This window comes from Pezoporus occidentalis, unplaced genomic scaffold (genome assembly GCF_034315485.1).
Source record: "Pezoporus occidentalis ecotype Australia unplaced genomic scaffold, CSIRO_AGI_Poc_V1 ctg149, whole genome shotgun sequence".
Classification (NCBI taxonomy): domain Eukaryota; kingdom Metazoa; phylum Chordata; class Aves; order Psittaciformes; family Psittacidae; genus Pezoporus; species Pezoporus occidentalis.
Window position 1 is genome coordinate 1,008,403 of NW_026913305.1, and position 22,205 is coordinate 1,030,607.

The 22,205-nt window shown below is 34.8% G+C and overlaps 1 protein-coding gene across 4 annotated transcripts in view; it reads left to right on the top strand.

The window, feature by feature from the left end:
* Window positions 1-22,205, top strand: part of CACNA2D3 (calcium voltage-gated channel auxiliary subunit alpha2delta 3) — a 451,679-nt gene that overhangs the window by 220,524 nt on the left and 208,950 nt on the right. For all 4 annotated transcript variants that reach the window (XR_009963200.1, XM_062610709.1, XM_062610710.1 and 1 more), the window contains exons 10-11: window positions 1,808-1,897; window positions 6,267-6,380. Coding sequence is in view for 3 of the 4 variants with exons in the window: in XM_062610709.1 (XP_062466693.1) it covers window positions 1,808-1,897; window positions 6,267-6,380 (204 nt within the window). In the remaining variant the exon portion in view is untranslated. The remainder of the gene's footprint in view (window positions 1-1,807; window positions 1,898-6,266; window positions 6,381-22,205) is intronic.

Here is a 22,205-nt window from a genome sequence, read left to right on the forward strand (position 1 = left end):
ATTAGGTGAAGTCAAAAATATGCTTATGTGGCTTTTGTTCAGTTTGAACCTAAATTTCAGAGATACATTGAAATGACAAATTGGATCCAGAATAGTAAGAGATCAATGCATTTTTGAATATTTGGGTATTTTGCATTCATTCTTCATTACTTGTTATGAACATGAAAGGTGCTGGGACAGTAGTATTTTAATTCTACAATACTTATACACATATATATACTAACACAATACTTGTAATAATGCTTTAATACCAATAAGCTGATAAATAGAATTTTTTTATCTGTTAATAACCTGTTGAAGTAACTGCTTTATGCAGTTGTGGAGACTGAAATAATGCTTCACAAAAGCACTGCCTTCCTTACTATTTCCCACCTCATGTTTCATTTTCTTCTTAGAAACACATTATTATATTTTAAAATGTATTTAAAACAGCAATTACCAGTACTATGGAGATACCAACTAGTATTTACTTAAGTTAGTTATGTTTAAGTTGGGGAAAAAAAGAACCATTTTGCAGTGTAGCCATATGGGCGTTTATGCTATCCCTGTTTATTGAGACAAACAAGACTGTGCCTTTTGACTGTTGCAAGTATTAAGCTGCAATGAACTACATTTACTAGGTCACTATGAAGTAATCATTTTGAAAAAGCAGGCCTTTTTTTGTGACTTCAGAGTTGCCTAGAGGCTAGGATGTAAATTTTCCTTTTTTCAACTTACTGAAATTTAAAAATGAAACAAGAACTTCTCTGCCTTCCAATATACTGCTGTTTGTTGGCGTTGCATAGAGAATCTCTTTATGGATAGCATGGTTCATGTTACTGTTTTTAATGATATATTGCTCCTTCTTGTAAAGCTAACAGAATTTTTCTCCTCTGACTATTTTTGGAAAGTATTGCTAACATTGTTTTAAAAATGTGCTACTTAACACTTCATAGCTTACATTTTCTCTAAAAAATTGCAATTTAATGTAAATATAATATATTGGGTTACACTTTTATTGAGTACAGAATTTGTGAAATTTGTCAAACTTCTGACATATCCTGAGAAACAGCGTGTGTTTAGAAAAATATAAGATTAATTCTGACTAGATAACCTCTAAGAACTGCTTGTTATAAAATTTTGCCTATGCTCCTGGCCAGCAATGTTGGCAGTGCATAATAGTATAAGTGCATAAAACTGCAAAAGTCTTATTTAAGTACAGCTACAACATAAAATGAAAATAGTCACATATTGCTACCAAATGATTAGCCCTACTGTCTTGTGAAGAGTAGTTCCTTATCAGTCTAAATATTATATTGACTTGATAAGGTGCATTTAAACAACAATTGCCTAATGATTAGGTTTTACCATCTTTTAGGGAAATATCATAACAAAAAGTAGAATCTCAGTGCTAAATTTCAGGAAGGATTATTTTTCAGGATCTGCTAGTTAATAAAACCTCAAAGCTGAATAGTTAGAAATAATGTAGAAGTTACTACTTGAAGTGAAAAGGAGATATGGATATCCCTAAATAGAAATACAAACAAACAAAAAACAACAAAGGAAAACTATTTGATTGAATAAGTAGCCAAAAACATATCTTGTGATACCTTTGCATTATTTTTGTTCTAACACGTCTTCAGGTTCCTGTGACTTCATAAAAGTCAAAAGATTAACCAGTAATTACTTTGACTTATGAATTAGTGCATACAGCCATTTAAGCTTAAGAAGCAGGTCTAAGAAGAATTCAAGAATCCGTAATTGTTGATATTAACATGTACGTTGTAACAATAAACAGACAAATAAAACTTTCTTGTTCATGTTTCAGCATTTCAGGGAACACCTTGACAAACTTTTTGCAAAAGGAATTGGAATGCTGGACATTGCTTTAAATGAAGCTTTCAACATGCTCAATGAAGTAAGTTAATGCTTTTCAGATTTATGTTGCCGACACCTTTTTTGCTGTTTAGCAATTTCTGTTAATCTTAAATCTCATATAAGTCCTCATCAATTATAACTCACTGAAAAATGTGATGATAGTACAGTGGTATCTATAGATAATTCCATATAATATGTGTGGTGAAAGATAAACAAATTACATTTTTATATGTATACATTTTATGTTAATTTATTTTGTGTCTATATTTACAATATACACCTACTCATGCATGTGTACATTGAATAAGATTTATTTCAGTAACTGTTCTAGGTGTTAGAAAACTAGGGTAACAAAAATTTCATGGTTGAGGCTTTTATTTTTTTTCTTTGGAAGAGCTAACGTTTTAGGAATGACAGAAATTTCTATATGCATAAACATTTTGTGAATACCCACTGTTACTAGTAATGAATTTATTTTTTACTGGTTTGACTTTTGGCATGACAATTAACATGTCTTATAGTGTATCTAAAATAAGTTATGGGAACACTTGCACTTCTGTAATACTTTAAGATAGAGGGAGAAATGTAAAACTGTGTAACCAGTTCAGAGGTATTAATATTATTTTAACTATATATCTGCCAAAAACATGAGGCCAACTTTCCAATAACATTTCTGAGAATAACGTCTATAAACAGGAATGCAGTCTCTAGAAGATAAGCATCATGATCATGGAGGTAATCTAGTGTAGGGCATCTAGTTTCCATTCCAAACTCCAAATGAAATCAGTGTATCATTCTTAGTTATCCACAAAAGAATATTTTAATTAAAATCAGATCCGTTGTCTTTGCCTGAAATGGTTTTCCTCACAATATGCACACCAGTCTTTGTGGTTATCATAAAATGATTTTATGTAGTGTATTTCAGAGAGATTTTTTGTCATTTCTTGCAAAGGTAACATATTTTCATGCTATATATTCCAGGAAAGAACAATCTTAGCAATATTTTGATACAGCTGACTATACACTTTCTTGGGAATGTATATTGGAACAAGCAAGGAAAGAAAGGAGAAAAGTGAACAATGGTAGTAATACGAAAGAGTACAAGGGAGCAAACCAATGAAAATAAAATGCACCATCAAATATTTCTCATGATACTATGAATGAAAACACTAGTTAGTGTGGTAGTACCCTCCTGGTCCTTTTCCTTTGCAACTAGTCTTCCAAATCTGTGCCAACTAGAAAAAAAAAACAAAACATTTCAGACAGTGATCAAGACCATCTGAAATTAGATTTTTCTGCTTTCTTTTAAAACCAGCGAGGCATCTGAAGTTATAACGATAAATGTGGTATGAAAAAATCTCATTGGATAAACTGACAGTTTTGGGAATAAAAGGAACTGACTTCCCATGTACTGAACTGTACCTATGTTGAATAAGTCTTTTGATCTGTAGGGTCATGCTGGATCATGCTACATGTATGTTCAGATCTATTCAAGGTGGAGTAACAACTGTTTTTTTTTTGTTTGGCTGTTTTTTTTTTGTTGTTGTTGTTTGTTTTTTGTGTTTTTAATAAAAAGCAGTGTGATAGCTTCAAGCCTTTTTCCATAGATACTTCCAGAATTGACAGCATAAAAATCTTTTCCATTATATACAGGAATGTCAGCAAAGTCTCTGGGAGCTTCTGTTAAGCAGCCTAAGCCAGAGAAAAAGCTCCTTAAAAGAGTACAGTTAACCATTTTCCACTTAACCTACATGATGTGACCTTTATGTGCCAGAAATCTATTCTTGTGAATTATAGGTTAGCTATGGATGTCTTGTCTACATTAACAACCAAAAAAGAGGAGGTGGGGGAGGAGGAGGAAAAAAGAAAAGGCTTTGTGTTACACAAATAGTCTATTAATATTCTGGATGGATTTAAAATGGTTCAGGGGTTATACTAATTAAACTTAGTTAATTTTGCCATGCAATTACCCTTCAGTATTTTCCTAGGTTGTTAAGACTTGACAGTGGTTGATACTGCTATCTTTGAAAAGCAAGTTTAAAAATCCGTTTCCAGGTTTTTCCCAATCATCAATGTATGCAGTGTTCATTGTACAGCCTAAGAATATAGAAGTGCTTGGTACAGTAGTTAGGCACCTACTATGCCATGTGACAACTGCAATTATCTCTTTTAGTGACAAACGCAGTCTTTGCAGTGATTACCTTTAAAAAAAATCATAGCCAATTAAATAAAATTCTGTGACATTTCAAAGACTGTTAATCACAACCAAATGCTGTAAATGTCAGGATGCATTGAAATTTTTGCTGTTAACTGGTGAATCACTGAGTTAATTGTAGTTCATCATAAGGCCCTTGTCATTGTTATTATTATGGTAAACACTTTCATCACTCCTGCTATTCAATAAAATTAAAGTTCTAGACAAATATGAGAAGATATTACTCATGAAAGCTTTTGATTTTAATATCATTCTTCAAAATATTCAAACAAATAACTATGCAGAATAATGCAGATACGTACAGAGTGATGTTTTAAAATAAAGATATGAAGGCATTCACCCTTCCCTTTGAAAGAGACAAGGTATATTAAAATATGTTGTCCATATACAGAATATATCCCTCTACAAAGTAAATTAATCTTTATGAGAGAATATTGGATCTAAGATCTTATTCATGAAGGAATCCCACTTGACCAATTTTGGTTCTGGTTTAAGGTTGGAGAAACTGTTATGACTGAAGAATTTGAAGGCTAGACTGTCTTGCAGGTATCACAGATAAGTTTTCACACAGGCAGTGACCAGCTATATAGCTAAGACTGTGAACTCACATTACTTTCCCTGTAAGTAACATGTTTCTGTTACTGTTTGCTGATGTTTCTGTTTGATCAAAAGGAAGCTGATCTGGAGGAGAGGTGCAGATGGTAGAAGTAATAATTGAATGACATTTATGGATGTGATGACTCAGATATAGAAATGTGAAGGCACAAGAAAAGGTGACAGAGCACTGTTTGAACCTACCATCCACTCCCTTTCCTAACTGCAGGCATGACTACAGAGGTGACATTTTTAGAAGTCAAGAACTTTTTCTAGAAAAAAGGCTTTTAGAGTGAATGAGCTTTCTTTCAGTGAATGTATAAGGGTGAGTAGACAGTAGAGAGCTTAAAGACAGAGCCCAAATCAGACTAGAATACTCCAAATTATTTCTTTATTTTTTAATCCAGAAGGAGGTAGCGTCCCTTCAAGGTAATTCACCTTCGAGCTTAAATACTGCTTCTCAAGTGAGACTACCCTTTTTTAGGGTGAGGTTCATTACAGGTCATCTGGTGAGGTGGGACTTGGCTTTCTTAGTACCAAGAGAAAGGTGATAGGATGAGGCCTTGTCTGGTCTCAAAGTTAGTAATGTACCTGAAAACTAGGAACATCAGAAGAGAACAAAAGGAGATTGTTCATTCCTTAGCTTGAGTTCAAATGGTAGCCCGGTCTGTAAAGAGTTGTGTGAAACGCCTCAGTTTATTGATCTTCTTGCAGTTATTTCTTAATGTTCGTGCAGAGCAATTAAAAAAATCAAATAATTTCCCGACTTTGTTTTTCTTTTGCAAAAAGCTGGATGTTTCTCCTAAGTTTCTTGAATATATAAAATCATGAATGGACAAGAACCTGTTCTGCTATATAGAGACAAATGGGTTCAAAATTAAGGCACCAATTCCAGAATCAAGAGATCAAAGCTTATTTTATGACTCAGTCCAATTTGACCAGGAGAAAATCCCTTTTGTGTAACAATGAAACTTTCTTTATATACTCTAAAGGATATGCTGATTGCTGCCTAAGTACCTGTGCTCAAGTACTGCTGTTCAGCAGCTTCAATTACTTATGTGTATTCATTTTGTGTAATAGGAGAATCTGAGAATATATAAATATGAACATGATTCTCCCAGATAAACATTTTATGAAAAATAACATATGGAATGTAATCCTGAGTGAATATGAATGCCAGATGAATAGTCATATGTCTCTGTATAAGTAGTGTATTTTGCGGTAAAATTGTCCATCATTCATTTCTTCTATTTGTTCTCTTAAAATTATATTTAAATCAAAGCAAAATTTATGTAGATGCATCAATATAAATCATGTATCTAAACCAGAGGAATACACTGTATTTTATGTATATTTCTCATTTTTCAAGTTGATAAAATGGAGATACATAGCAAATCACGATTCTCTTACTGAATTGTAACTTCAGTTGTGTAAGAACATAGTATCTACGACAAAATGTTTGCAACCTCAGACTTTTTCTCCTACTTCTAAGCATGGTAGAAGAACAACATTTTACAAGATCCATGTTTATCCACAGTAATCCTATATATCTTCACCTAACAGGAATGTGCTGTAACTAAAAAATTGTTTCTTTTCACAGTTCAATCACACAGGACAAGGAAGTATTTGCAGCCAAGCCATAATGTTGATTACTGATGGAGCTGTGGACACATATGATACAATATTTGCAAAATATAATTGGCCAGACAGAAAAGTAAGTGGCACCTCTATTTGATAGGGAACCCAAAGCTTCATATCCATGTAAAGTTTATGCCTCTTGAAAAGTCAGTAACAGTCTTTTTAATCATCTAGAAGTGATTTTTGATAACTGGATGTTTCACTAATGACAAAAATGATGTTTATGTTATATCGCTTGAGGATAGAGATGGCATTTTACTGTAGTAATGAATTTAGGATAATAAGATATTAAGGAAATATTTCCCTCCAGGGTACATTTTTGGCCATTATATAATGCTTCCCCTGCAAGATGTCATTAAACATGAAAAAACCCTTTTCTTTCTCCAAAAATATTCATTAATAATTCAGTGGCTTTTTGACGCTAAAGAGGGGTAAGTATGGTGGACAGTGAATGATTTTCTATGGCTGGATGTGCTACATCTGTTCCTTCTCAGTATTTTTAATTTCTATATTTGTCAAAATGAAGGGTAGAGTGCGCAATTGGAGAGATTTTCTTAAACATTTATTTGGTTCTGTCAATCTGCATGGAATAATTTCCCCAGAATTAAATTACATTGTTATATAACACACGGATATTATACAGTAGTGCAAAAATGCCTTGAAAATTCTCTGGTGAGAAAGCCCTAGTAGGCCTTATGTGTGGATGTGAAATACTTTGTTTCTATACCTTTTATCTTCTACTAAAGCAAGTTTGGGGACTGTTTTAGCATGTTTTCGTAGTTTGAGATACCTGCCTATGGAAGCAACAACCTCACTCAGTTCAACATGTGCAAGTAACTGATTTATATGAGTGTGTTGCATGGGGTTTTACTATTCTGTGGAAAACAGTAGTAGTTTTGATTTTTAGTCTTAAGCACATTTCTGTCATTTATAGCATTACATTTGTTTTCTCTTCTCCCTTTTCTTGTTTACCTGAACTAAACCTCATCTATTAGCAACTAGCGAGCAAGAAAAAAAAATGGGAAATTGGTGATTTTTTTAACTGATCTTTTGAAATTATGTCAATTACTGTCATTTCATGTAGTAAAAATAACATAAATCTATTCTACTTTATGTTAGTTAGGAGGTTTTTATTCAGATAATGTAGAGTAATAACTAACAGCAATATGAAGATTGATTTTTTTTCTTCAGGTAGCTTACTTGCTCCTTTAGAACATGGTTCTCTAAAAGAAGAAAGCTCATAGTTTTTGTGATTTTTACCAGGACACGCCAGGAAGTCTGTCATCTTTAAAAGAACATAAGGATACATTGGTATTTGCAAATATTCTGAGGAGACCTATAATACTTTTCATATGACTTGAAGCTAGACTTTGTGTAGTGGAAGGGGTGAAGAAGATCAATATTTAATTAAGATGTATAACTATATAACTATATATAACTATCTATAATGAAGGACATTCCATTGAATATCAGCATTTGTCCATTTTGGTGTTTATTGTACTTCATTAGGTCACATCTCAATATTCAGCAATATTGCTGTAATAGAACAGAAATATTTGCTCCTACTCTGTGACATACAAGTACTTCCTTGAAATGTGGCGATCAACTATTTACAAGGAGAATATTGCCTTTAATCTTGTCTCCTACTTCAGTGTTTTTCACTTACACTGTTTACATGAAAATATCTCCTTCCTTTTCTTACCCTGTATTTACTGTTGAAGATGGGTGATTCTCCAGGGTTAAGCTTTTATTGATTTTTCTGTTGATTAATTAGACGTTTTGAAAGCTTAGGCTTTATAAAATAGATTCGACTACTGAAATTGCTGAATAATTCTGGAAACAGTAACATACCTGAAGTGTAGCTTGGTTTTTAGATATTTAAATATTCAAATGGAATCTGTTTTTATCAGACAGGTCATGTGTTGTGTTTTTCTTCCTAAGTAAATTAGCATAATTACTTAATATTATATAGCTTAAGTCTTTTATCAGCTGTCTGTCCTCATTTAAATGCCTGGTAGTAATACTGTTTCAGTATACCTCTTAAATCCTTTTTTGTATTCACACTTATTTCTGAATGTTTTCTGAGAGAAACAAGACAACTGTCACCTGAGCGTGGAATCATTATTTTACTACCATCTACTTCAGATCACAAAGGTATATAAACAACAAACTTTTTTTATTTCCCCAGATATTTGCATATACTTTAGCCCTATAGAAATGGTCTGGGAAGTGTTAATTTCAGCTGTAGGCTTCAATATTTACTCGTAATATTTTAGTCAATTAAGTCTTGTAATGATTCAAAATTTCTGTGGTCACATGATGTGTGAAGAATTTTCATTAAGCAATATATAAATTTAAACAAATTAAATAGAGGATATGAGGGATTTGATTTATCTTTGGAATTTCAATAAGTATTCCTGGCACATTCCCAATTCCACTAATTTTTTCTCCTTTCCAGTTTTGATATACCTGAGTGGCTTTGTGGTCTATCGTTAGCTCTGTCTTATGTACATCTAACTTATCTTGTTGCACTGGAAAGGAGTCTTAAATGTAAAGATAAATAAAATAATTTTAATCTGGTAGCCAGTCTTCCCTCCTTTATTCAATGGGATATTAAAGTCCTTAACTGTTCCATGAGAACATTTTGCTTTATCTACCAAACACTGATGCCTCTAAAACATTAGAGAATTTCTCAAAAGGATGTGCCCCTGATGTCTTGTATTTTCTTATATATTATGAAGTTAGTTCCTCTCTTAAACATAGAAAGAGACCGTGGGGAAATGATCATCAGAAAGGAAAGAATTCTCTGAAACAGTCAACTAAGTGTTTTCACAAAACCTATATATCTTTAATGTGCAAATCAACAGCTATATCTGAGATGACAATACTTAGCACAGCTGTTGCAATAAGCAGCAGGACAGGTTCCCCTTTGGGGTATACTGCTGCAAAGGCCTCGCAGGAAGAATCCTACCTTGTTTAGCAAGGGCATAGTGTTTAAGGAATAGCTTGTACTTAATACACAATATTCCAAGCAACTCTTCTAAAATATTTAATATATTATAAACTCTTCAAAATTTTATATTTGAAAATATGCAGAAAAAAGATCAAATCAGTTTGTCCTCTTTTCAGCTTCAAGTGTTTCAGTATGAAAAATGTTAAAGGTTTCCATATGTATGATTTAATGCATTAGAGCTCTCAATGTTCTTTGTTGGATTTGTTGTACTGGAAAGGAATTATTGAAAATACAATACTCTACGTATTTGTAATGTCAGTATGCCTGAAAATTATGCATGTGGTGCTTTTCAGGATTCCCTGCTTTTGCATTACACCATTTTTATTCTCTTCAAACCCATGTTTTATATTTATAAATCACACCTTTGAACTTCTTAAGAGAGTTTTTTTCCCCATTGTTTTTTGTTCTCTATTAATCTGTATATTGCCTTGTTATCTTTCTTATGATTTATATTTTTCCTGCCATTTTGACATTGTGGTAAGCAGTGATGGACAAAGTAATGGCTGTAATTAAGGTTATTTCTGAAGTTTGTTTACCTCAATTACAGTCAGCAAAGTACCTATTTCAGTTATGTTTAATCATAGATAATATTAAATGCTTCATCATTAGTTGCAGCAGGAACATCTTGTTCTCTTATAGAAAGGAGCAAATTCTTCATATAACTGTAAAGGCTTTGCTGGTTTGTTGGTGACAATCTCTAAAAACAGAGAGTGAAACCATATTGTCACCATGTAAATAACAATTCACATTTTCTTCCCTTTTTCAAGCCATCTGTGTCTTTGCAAAAGACAGTCTTTTTTAAAAAGGTGCTGTGTAAAGAGGGTTAAGAGCACTTTATTACGTATCATTGTAGATATATTCTGCCTGACAACTGATTAAAAGGCTGCTTCTTTCTGATAATGTGTTAAATATAAGTTGTGTTTCAATAATTTTGAAATGGAATAACTTGTCTCCAATTAAATCCCCAAAGTGGATTAAATTAGTAATTGAGGATTTTGGGAACGATATCAGCCTGATTTTTTTTCCATGAACTAGAGAATTATGGCCATCAAAAGACTACTTAAAGTTATCTTCTGGACTGTTTGCTTGAAAGAAGGAGCACTTTAATTTTACTGTATATTTTATGAATCCCTGCCTCAAAAGACCTCTTTCCTCCCCCCCAATGTTTTCCCATTCTTAAAACACTTCCCGTTTTCTTAATACCTTCTGCTACTTAAAGTGTAAATCTAGTAGATGCTATTTTTATAACACACTATGTTTTATTTGTATGAGTAAGGGTCTGGTTGTTAATGTCTCTTTCATTTTTCATGTCCATGCATACAATCTTGCACCTTAAGGAGGTAGATTCTCACACATTATAGATGAGTTTATGCTATGAACATAGTTTTACTCATTCACAGAACTTAGAATTCACTATTTTTAGGTTTCTGTAATTCATTCATGACAGCTCTGCTAAATAAAATACCAAAAAGAGAACAATTAAACTGCAAAACTAAATCCATCTGCACTGTTATATAAAAGCCCAGGTTTTCAGCATGTAGCAGAAATAAGTATTTAAAAATAATAGTACCAAGGAGGTGCTTGTTTACAATTGCATCTTAGATATCCTGTTTCAGGAGAAAGCCTTTAAGTCTGAAAATATCTTTTTGATGTCAGCTGGAAAAGAGAGATACATGCTTTTACTGTATATTATTGCTTCTACTATTATATCCAAATGCACCATCAGAAACCAAGCAAAATACTGCACTTACATATTTCACAAGGTTCCTTATTCTAATTTAAAGGCACGAAAAGACATTGCTGGGGGGAGAAAGGAGGTGCAGACAAATGGACTACAAGAAAAAGTAGCCCTTCATGTTTGCTCCCAGAAAGTAATGCCACTAATTGTCTCTTCATAAGTAACATAGTCATAGAGTCTTAGAATAGTTAGGGTTGGAAAGGACCTTGAGATCATCTAGTTCCAACCCCCCTGCCATGGGCAGGGACACCTCACACTAAACCATATCACCCAAGGCCTTGTCCAACCTTGTCTTGAACGCTGCCAGGGATGAAGCATTCACAACCTCCCTGGGCAGCCCATTCCAGTGCCTCACCACCCTAACAGGAAAGAATTTCCTCCTTATATCCAATCTAAACTTCCCCTGTTTAAGTTTTAACCCATTACCCCTTGTCCTGTCACTACAGTCCCTAATGAAGAGTCCCTCCCCAGCATCCCTATAGGCCCCCTTCAGATACTGGAGGGCTGCTATGAGGTCTCCACGCAGCCTTCTCTTCTCCAGGCTAAACAGCCCCAACACTCTCAGCCTATCTTCCTAGTTCCTCTGTATTGGAAAAGTCCAGGAAGCATCTCGTGGAAAATTCCAGGGAGATTAACCATGTAAATGTTGATGAAATGCTATAGCACATCTAAAAATTCAATTGCAATGAGATCAGAGACGTTATCTGAGTTTTGAGTCCTATCATGCTCTATGTTGAAAGCCGTTTTAGTAACTAATTGAAAATTAATACGTTTGGAACAGAAATTATCTACTTAAATAATATTTACCATATTTTGACATTCTAGATATAGCAAGACTGCTCTCAGTGTGTTGTGACACAGCAAAGGAAAATAATATAATATAGTAAATCCTGAGATCTCTTTGTGTGGTGATATTGTAGCACATGAAAAATTTGGAAAAGAAAGCAAAAGAATCATTGAATCAGTTGAACTGTTATCATTCCCTTTGTGTTTGTCCTTTAATCCGAAAGAGCACTTGTTTTCGTAATTATCTGTGCTAGCTATATGCTATGGTAGATATCTGCAAATCCAGAAGCAATATCCCCTTACTATTTAGTAAAGTGAAATGGAAAAAAAAATCCCACCTAAAATGTCCTAATTTTCTAGAATCAAATCCAGCTAGACAGGCCAGAAGTCCCCTGTATTTTGCCTCTGGTGATAAGAAGGAAGGGTGAATGTACTCTAGAATTCAGGCTCGCTTACTTTTTAATTTTTTTATTATGAGGTAAAACTATCTCCCCATTCAGTTGCCTTGTTCATTATTCTGCAGCATTTTACTTATTGGACCAAGTAAGAGAGAACAGAGTTTCAGTTGTCTTGTCGCCTGTTATGTGGGCTCTGGGTAGTGTTCATTTTGTATGGGAGAGAAACGCTTTCCTTCTGCGTGTGAACTATAAGAACAAGGGAGAGATTTAAGATGGTTTCTGTCGTTGCTAAGACTTCAGGTAGGGTGATATAAAGAATAACTGCAATAACACCTTTCTTCCTACTGCTAAATAGTCATGATGCAGAAAGACCCAACAGATAATGCTGCCTGTGTCTGAACAGAACTGTTGAAATTATAAGGTAAATAGTTCCATGACTTTTACGTATTTATACGTGCTTTTTCATCTGCTTTATATGAAAAATTTCACAGTGTGGAAGGTCTTTGTATCTATATACAATACTTGAAATTGTAATTGAATCCAGAGATTAGCACCTCAGAATCTGCTGGTTTTAGATTTAATTTCATACTAGTGTAATACGTTTGCAGAAAATAATAATCACTTGATAACTCCTTAGCTATGTTGGAGTTTAATGCATGCTTTTACAGGATCGATATTTATGGTACCTTTAGTAAGGCATTAAGCTTTTTTGAATACTTAAGAAAATATATGGTTACTACTGGTCCCTTGGCCACTAAAGAGCTTTATTTCAATCCACTCATTTATACTAGTGATCTTTGAAATAAATATTTAATAATTTAGCATTTTATTTTTTTAATTAAAATTCTATTTAGTCAGTTTAAAAATGACTAACAATCTATTTGCTTCAACTGCTCTGTATGAAACGAAAGTCTGAGCTTTGGGTATATGTAAAATTCCCCAAACATTTACATTTTGCCATATGACAGAGAAGAATGCTTACCTTACTCTCCTTTAACAAAAGAAGATGGAAGCGTGCAGGCTTTTTCTTTGTCTGAAAACTATCTGAAAGACTATGAGAAAATGGGTAGCTGTTTTGTGACATTGCATTAGTAACAAATCATCTTTGTCTTCATGTCTGCTATTCACAAGGTTACAAACCTTTCTGCAGATTTTTAACCAAGTCTCTGTAGCTTAGGAACCTGCTGATGTCGGCAGCAGGGAACATTAGTACAGCAAATTGAATGTCTCGTGTACAGTGTTGTCTGGATGTTATTAAATTGATTTTTTTTTTTTCCTAAAAAGACTGCAGTACTTTAGAGGTGGATGTTATTGCTACTACTCAAAGTGTCTGCTTTATTACTGGTTATCTCCAGAACAAAAGAAGGTCCAAGCATGTTATAGCCTTTCAATCTGTGGCATAACTTTCATTAATAATTACCTATCTTTCTAGGCAGCCATGCAGTATGGTGAAAGATGAGGTATGAGATCAAACAAAAGTTCTTGAATAGTGTAGAGAGAGAAACAACTTGCAGAAATGCTGTAGTTCTACTTTCCTGACACACCTGCAATTTTCTTTTTTTTTTTTTTTTTTCTGGAGCGGGGAGGTTGTGGATTTTTAAAAAAGGTAATATTCTTCTGCATTATTACTTTTTCCTTTTAAAGAGAAAAAGAGGCAGATAGATTTCTATTTAATGAATGCTTTTTCTTTTATCAGAACTGAATTTGTTACCAGTATGTCTATTTGTCTTCTTTAATGTGATACTAAAAGTAGGTAAGAATTCTTTTCTAGACCAAAGTCAATTTAATTTGCCATGAAGAAACTTTTTCCTCAGTGTTTAAAGCCAGAAGTGGGAGATGTTTTTTGTGAAGATAAGGGTAATTCAATCTTATCCTCAGGGTGTATGTGGATTGTTAGAGGAAGGATTGCTGCCTTTCCTGTACAATGTTATATGGTTGGCTAGAATTGTATAGTGACTAATGCTTTATGAATGTTTTAAGAATTTTAGTTGGGATGATCATTTATACACAGGATCAATGTAAGTCTAAAGTGCCATTACACTGATAATGTTTGTCATGTAATCAGAACTAGATACAAAAGTAAATTAACTGTGAGTCATACAGAATACCTAATAAACAATGGGCATTCAAAAGGGAGAATAATCCACAATCTGAAATAGATTGTACAAAGTACTTTTTGGGAACTCATGAGTATCAATAGCATAAATATCATTACTTTTCCTTGTAAAAAATAAATGAATTTTTATGTAGTGTATATGTAGACATAAAGAGTTCAGAAATTTAAGATAAAATACGTGTACATAAAACGTGCCTAGATGACTACAAGTAATCATTATTTGCATCTGGTGCAAACTCCATACCACTGAAATATGTGGCTGAAAGCCATTATTAACAAAAGAGACCAAAGTATTGTAGGTATCATAATTAGAACCTGGTATCTTATGGATTCTGTTTACTAATCCACAAAATGAATATAATAAAACCTGACCTGATATTTGAAGTTCTGTAAGGTCATAATTTTTAAAAATATTATTTTTGTGAAGTTATGCCAGGACCAAGACAGTTCAGGTAGGCACAGTAATTGTGCACAAATAGGCCCGTTTCATTCTGTGGACTACGCATGTTCTTGAGGTACTGTTTTTTTGTAAAGAATTACATCATCCACTTAAGGCAATAGTGAGACCATTTACTTCTTGAAGTTCTTCAACAGCATAATAAAAACTGTATTTTAGTTTGTGTAGTTTAAGCTGAACAATACTGGAATTATACTGAAAGCCGGGTCACAGCTCATAGTGTGTTTTTTAATTCTCTTTCTAATGTGTGCATCTTCTTAAACACTACAGGCAGAAAAGAGATGCTGAAGGCTGTCAGAGCTCTTCTATTTTAGACGAGTATCTTCAGTCTCTGCATAGTATCGAGAATGTATATTGTTAATTGTGAGTATCTCACCAACAAAAAGGTGACCATAGCTGCATATATGAAACCCATTTGGATGTAAAGAGATAACACAGTATTCCAAACAATCAATCTGAATTAATAATTAAAAAATTCAAAGTACATATAATAATAATAAAAAAAAACCAACCACAAACAAAAGACCAAAATGATGTTGGCTTGAATGTCTTCCTGAATTACCTATTTAAAGTCTGGCTTCTGGCAGCAGTTGCAATTTTCTGAATCTGTATTACAATATAGAGGAGAACCTTGGTGAAAAGAGACAAAACTAAGGTTATGCTCGGTCATCTCTGCTTCCTTCAGCTGCAGCCTGAAATAAGAAGGGTATAATAGATCTGCAAGCCAGCTTGCTTTATAGGTGCCTTCTGTTTTGTAAAGCACAAGGTACTAAGTGAAAACTTTTTAGTGTCTTATCAGACAGGGAAGAATGTAAACTTCATATGTATGTTGAAGTAAGTTTTAATAAGCTGTCCTTATGATGTATTAGGCCTCTCTTACAGCTTTTGGAATACACTGCGATAAAATTTCAATTTTCTAATTTTTCCCCCCACTCCCAAGGTTAAGCTTGATTCAAACACTATATTATGTGGCGGACAAGCATTAATAGGATTAAAGATATTTTTGTGACTAACAAATAAGAATGTTCCCAGTTACATCTGGTAATACAAGTAAAGGAGACAGTGCAATGGTGAGGCTTAAACAGGAAAATGGGTTACTGAGTCTTTTCCTAACCAATAGGTCAGATCCAGTGAGGTATAGCAATTCCAGTAGCCTGTAAGCAGTCAGTAAGTACACTGGAAAACTATAGACCAGTACAAAGAATAACCGTTTTCAGACATTTCCGCCTGAGTACTGAATTATATTTCTACCTATCTTGTATGATCCTTTCTTAGCTCGTTCCTGTATCACTTTTCCTTTAATGACATCTTCATATACTTCTATTTTAAATAACTCTTACTGAATTAAAATAAGCCTCAGTGTGTCATTTCATTACATAGTGAAGCTTTAAGTTGACTTCTGTTGGATATTTATGTTAAGTTGAGAAGGTTGGTAAATTGCATGTTTAAATATCAAATCTCAAGAGATGTTTGGAAAGGGAATGTTACAGAGGGAGGAAGTTAAATGTTTGGTATAGTATTCTCTTGCTGGCATCTTGTTACATACAGTAAATGGTATTTCTTGCTCATTTTTCTCTGAGAGGCCAAATTCTGCTGGTTTGGAAATATAACAGACATTGTTTATATGAAATTATTATTCATATATAGCATTTTCCCAGAGTACCTCTGTTATCCTTAGTGGTGTCTGGCTGTAGAACAATCCCGCAATACATGCACGTATATTAAGACAGTACAGAAGATTCATTACATGCAGGGATCATATATGTGTAGTTTAGTATTCATTTCAGCAAAGCGCTTACATATGTGAATTATTACATCTCTGCTAACCAAAGCAATGGATTCAGGCATACATTAAAGTGCTTTACTGAATTAAGACCTAAACAAGTTATCCAAACAATCCTGTCCTTAGAACTCTGTTGTGGGTCTGCTTATTCTTTGTGACTGTGTTACTGGTTCTGCATTTTATGGATTACCCATGTAGAGTGCACTGCTTGTTTATCTCACTATATTTATATATACATTTTCTAAACTGGCATAGCAGCATTAACTGCATTCTGAGCCTTCTGAAAAGCATGGCAGTCTGTGTAGACTTCTGTGTTCTGTTCCCATGTGCAGACATCTGCTGCAAAACTGATAAAAGCCTATTCTTCTCTAGGAGGTTCTAAATGCCATCATCTCATAATCCTCTCTCCTACCCTTACTGTAATTGGCTCTGTGCAAAACTGACAGCATGAGATTTGCACTTCTGAATAATTATGTTCTGTTTCTGTGGGATAATACTTGTGCACTGACTTCTGTTAAGATTTAAGCTCAATCACAGAGGTTTCCCCTTCCAACTTTTTGAAGCATTTTGCTGGATTTTAACACTGAAGCTGAGTTCAGTGCATTGTTAGAAAACAGAAGTTATGTCATTAGACATTCATATCTTGAAAAAACATGTAGGATTTTGAAGCAGCCAGGGCTTGTTATTGAAGAAGGCTTTAAAATCCATTCTAGTATTAAAAGTGTAAATCCCAATGGCTGCTGTTCACCATGTCATTATGAAAATAGAAGGGGCTATAAGTACTTATAAAACATTTTTAAATTTGTGTTATATTGAGGATCATAAAAAAGAGCACCTATAGAGCCTATGATGCTTGGAACAGGCCTTTTGTTGAGGAAGAGATAAAAGAAGCGTACTTTTTTTTTTAACGATAATTTCATGTATTTTTATGTATGTATAGAGAGAAATAACGAGAGAAAGTCTACTGGATACAAAACAGGATTTGGGGTTTTTTTGATTCTGCCTTTTCTGGACAATTCAAGACAGAAGCAACTTAGGGTGTCTTTTTGTGGAAAACTTTCTATCTCAAAAATTGTGCAGTCAACTTTCAAATCTCTTATGCTTTGATAGGATCTGGAAGTATTCAGTAACTTCTGGTAACACTTCTATGTTCACTTCACCTGATTTAAAAATAAATAGGATCAGGTTATCCTTGCTTGAGGAAAAACATTGTCACAAACACCCTCAGAAAGCCTGTTTTCTCTTGTCAAGAAGCCTAAAGGAAAATTTGCAAGTGTGCATAAGTGGAGACAACGGACATATCTGCTAGGCAACCTGGGCATTTCTGCTAGTAAGAACAAAATATGATGGAGTTGTGAAATACAGTAGTTATTCCAAGAATTTTTTATCGTATGGTTCTGTTTTTCAACCTCTCATTTTTAGTTGAATTTTCTGTTTTTTAATAATGTCCATGCTAGTACCAGTTATGGTCTGTCTCTGCGGTTTTTGGTTGGTTTAATAATACAAGCTATTAGTGAAACCATGAAGAATGTTTCCTTAAGTATAAAGAGAAAAGATAGAATAATACTGGTCTTTCAATTGATCATTTATATTTTGGCCACTTTTGGTCAATCTAAAGCTTTAAGTCTTACTAAATAAATATGCATTTCCAATACATAAACAAAAGAAATACATATTTAATATGTGAGGTAGCTACGAGCAGGTTTTCAACCACTGTTTTTGTAGACTTTTTCATCTCCATATAATAAATTAATGCAAAAAAGGAATAGGTACAACATATTGTAAACTATGGAAGACCATCTGAAAGTTAACTTGTTTTCCATATGAATCTACTTAGTAGACTTTGCAAGAGTAAGAAATCATGCCCAAAATTACAAGGAAAAGGGATAATGGAAAGAATAAGATACTGAAGATAGAAAGAGGAATTAAATGCAATGAGAATCAAAAGGGGATTTCTCAGACTGCTTTATACAGAATTATTTCCTTCTGGGGAAAAAGTCTTATGTGGTATGGCATGGAAGGCTGGCTTCAGGGAGCAGTGAATTACCAATATGCACAAGCCTGGGAGAAGACTGCTGCCAAGCTTTGGGCTGGTGTTGCCACTGAATATGATTTCCAGCAAACTGATTATATGGGGCTGCAGCTGACCTCTCCTTCCAATGTGATGTATGCTCCTGGACCCATGGAGTACTCCTCATATAATGCTGGGTTACAGGTCAGTTGCAGCATGTCACTTATTCAAGATTCCAGTCTGCCTCTTTTGAGGTGCATACTTTCCCCAGATTTTGAAGTGTCTACAAACATCTACCAGCCTGAAAATCACTGCTGTAGTTGCCCTGCAGTAGGTGTGCAGTTGTTTTCAATTATTTTTTATAAACGAAGGGAAAAATCCCTAGGCAGTTCATCTTCTCTATTAACTTAATCTACAAGAGTGAAATTAATTGAGTATACATTTATTAGTTTTGCTCTCACTGTGAAAAAGAAATGGCTGACTTTTCCGTAAAATGAGAATTTTGTCTAAATACAGAAACATCTGTGGAAGATATGGGTGAAAACTGTAAACATTTGCTTTGGCTAAGTTTACATCGCATTTAGAGGTGAGTTTGCATCAAATATTCATGCTACCAAGTTTTATGGGCACAAAAATTCATGGAAGGTGAATTTCATCCTATATGTAAATCCCACTATGGTTAGATTATCTTTCTATGCATCCATTTCTTCTGACTTGCAATAGAAAAAGAGTCCCTCATCAATCTGTGGGAGCACCAGCAGTGTATCATTTTTGCCCTTGTACTGCTGGCAATTTTGAGTGGTTAAGACCCAGTCAGACAACTCGTTCACTCACTCCTCCTCTTTTTTTCCCTCCCCCTGCTCCCAGAGGGATGGAGAGGAGAATCGAAAAGAATGCAACTCCCATGTGTGGAGATAAGAACAGTTCAGTAACTAAGGTATAACACAAATCACTCCTGCTACCACCAATGATAATAATGGTAAAGGAAATAACAAGAGAAGAGAATACAACACCTCAGCACCAGCTGACTGGTAAGTCAGCCCCCCCCCAGCCCTACCGAGCACCGATCGATACCTCCTCCAACCCCACAGTCCCAGCCCTTCTAGGTAACTCCCAGTTACCTCCTGGGCATGATGTGCTGTGGTAAGAAATACCTCTTTGGTCAGTTTGGGTCAGGTGTCCTGTCTCTGCTTCCTCCTGGCTTCCCCTCCTCCCTGGCAGAGCATGAGGCTCACAAAGTCCTTGGCCAAACCAAAACATTGGTGTTATCAGCTCTGTGCCCAAGCCGAAAGTCAAAACACTGCACTGCAACGGCTACCAAGAAGGAGAAAAATGACTGCTACTGCTGAACCCAGGACAGGACCGCAGAAAGTGGCTATGGCATATGGATGGTCTGAGATTCCATTGTTGTGTTGCATAGAATTTGAGTCTGGTCCTATGGTTTATATTATATTGAAAAGGCATAATCAGTCCACCATTCAGAAATTAATACAGATTTTTACTGAGGCCAAGTTATTTTCTCCTCATTCCCCCACTTCTCCTTTCGCTATGCTATAGTGTCAGTACTGCTCACATTTCCCACAGTGTTGGGAACATTGCCAGTGGCAGCATTGTGCCATTGCAGAACAGGTAGGGATTCATGAGGATCTAAAAATCTCTCTTCACAGCTTTGGTAGGGACTAATCAGAGGAGTGCAGGCTTTTTTACTACAGTGTTTGTCTCTTCTGGGTCTACATTTGGGGCATCCAGTATCCTAGCTAGGTTTACCTTGTTTTTCTGGAAAACCTATGCTTCCAGCTGTGCTGTCACTGGAAGCCTGGCAACTGGGCAGCACGAACTGCCTGGGAATTGATCAGTATAACAATGAAGAATTTGTTTAGAAAATAGCTCTACTTAAGAGACCAATAGAGTTAGTTTCCTTCTCTCTTCATCTCCTATGCAGGGGGGAATGTTTGCCAAGGCAAAGGAACTTGTTAGCTGCCTTGTGAAGTGAGTTTTTCTTTTCTTAGCTAGAGGTATTTTATGGCACCTTGTGTGTTATTCAGTACAATCCTGTCAAAATCCTATTCTGGGACTATCTCTCTGATATATCATGGATTGCATGATGAACAGTACCCACAAAATCTGTATAGTAAATGGAACTGGTTAGAATTAAAAAAAAGGTGATAGAACTCAGTCCATAGAAAGCATAATGGAAACTTTGCAGTATTACTTACTAAAGATTTTAACAAACAATTATATCAGTATGATTCTAAGAACTATGATAGTATATTTTAATATTTTGATTCATTCAAACAACCCAAACCAAATTTGTGCAAAATATTCAAATGTGTACACAAACAGCATGAGGAAAATCGTGAGTACAGAGATTTTAGCACCATATCTGATAATACTGAATTTTTGGCTAAAAATTATGCTGGCTGACTGAGTACATTTTGACACATGGCACCCCATTTTGAAACAAACTGTTTTATTTAGGCTGACCCAAATTCTCCTTAAAAGGTCATGTATGGAAACTAGTGATGGGCCAGACATCTGAGGATGCCTTTGTGCTAAGTCATGTTGATGCAATTTCAGCCAGAAAAATGCATTTGGCTCTACATTTGTGTGCAGCAAGAGTGACATCTAATAAGGTATTAGATCAGTACAATTTGTGGGGCTGTTTTTCCCTTATGGTGTAAGAGTGTTGTATACAATACTCAGTTGCATTCACAGGTGAAACTCAAAACCAAGTTTCTGACTGTGCTCTGCTTGCATTAGCAATAGGAAATAATATCATAATTTTCAAAATCTTAGTTTGGTTCATAATTAAATAATCACATGTTGGTGGACATGACTAGGCTGAGGTCAGTCCATTTTTGGTCACACAGTAGCAAGGATGTAGGGAATGTCTTCCCCCTTCTCCTTCACAGCCTTTGCAAAGGTTGCTCATGGTGTTTCTTCTCCCAGACAAGGAGATGACAGACATTAATCATTGTCAAACAGCCAGAAGAAACTTCTCACTTGACAAATACTAAATCTTTGAGGGAATTAGCAAATTCCTTTCATAAAAATGTGAATCCCTCTGTCAGTGCCCTCAGTCCATTTAAGTAACTGGTAAATATTATGCCACTCCGTACCAGAGCAATTTTTAGGTATGCTCTTCTGTGAGCATGCCAGATCCTCACTTCCATCACTCCAAACCTTTTAAGACTAACTGCTTAGCAGGGGTGGACAGGATAACCAGGGACTCTCAGGAAAAGGAGAGGAATACAGCAGGCAAGTGCTCATACTGTGTTAATAACCATAGCTACTTTTGCTGAAGTAGAACTTTATGTCAGCTTCTAAGGGATGGCAGTGTTGCCATTTTCTTCATGCATTTTTCGATTCCTTTTGTAGCTGTTTTGCTTTATTTCTGAGAGGATTTTCCTAGTAGATATTAATGATGGAAGCTGGCCATATGATCTTGCTTGAGCTATATTTGTGCAGAGACAGAAGGAAAAAGGCAGATGGGCTTCACGTGCTAGTCAGGTTAAGATTTCCATTCATAAAAATCTAATATTGTTGGCCCTTTTTTGTATACATTCTGCACAACATTGATACAGCAATTGCTACATCTC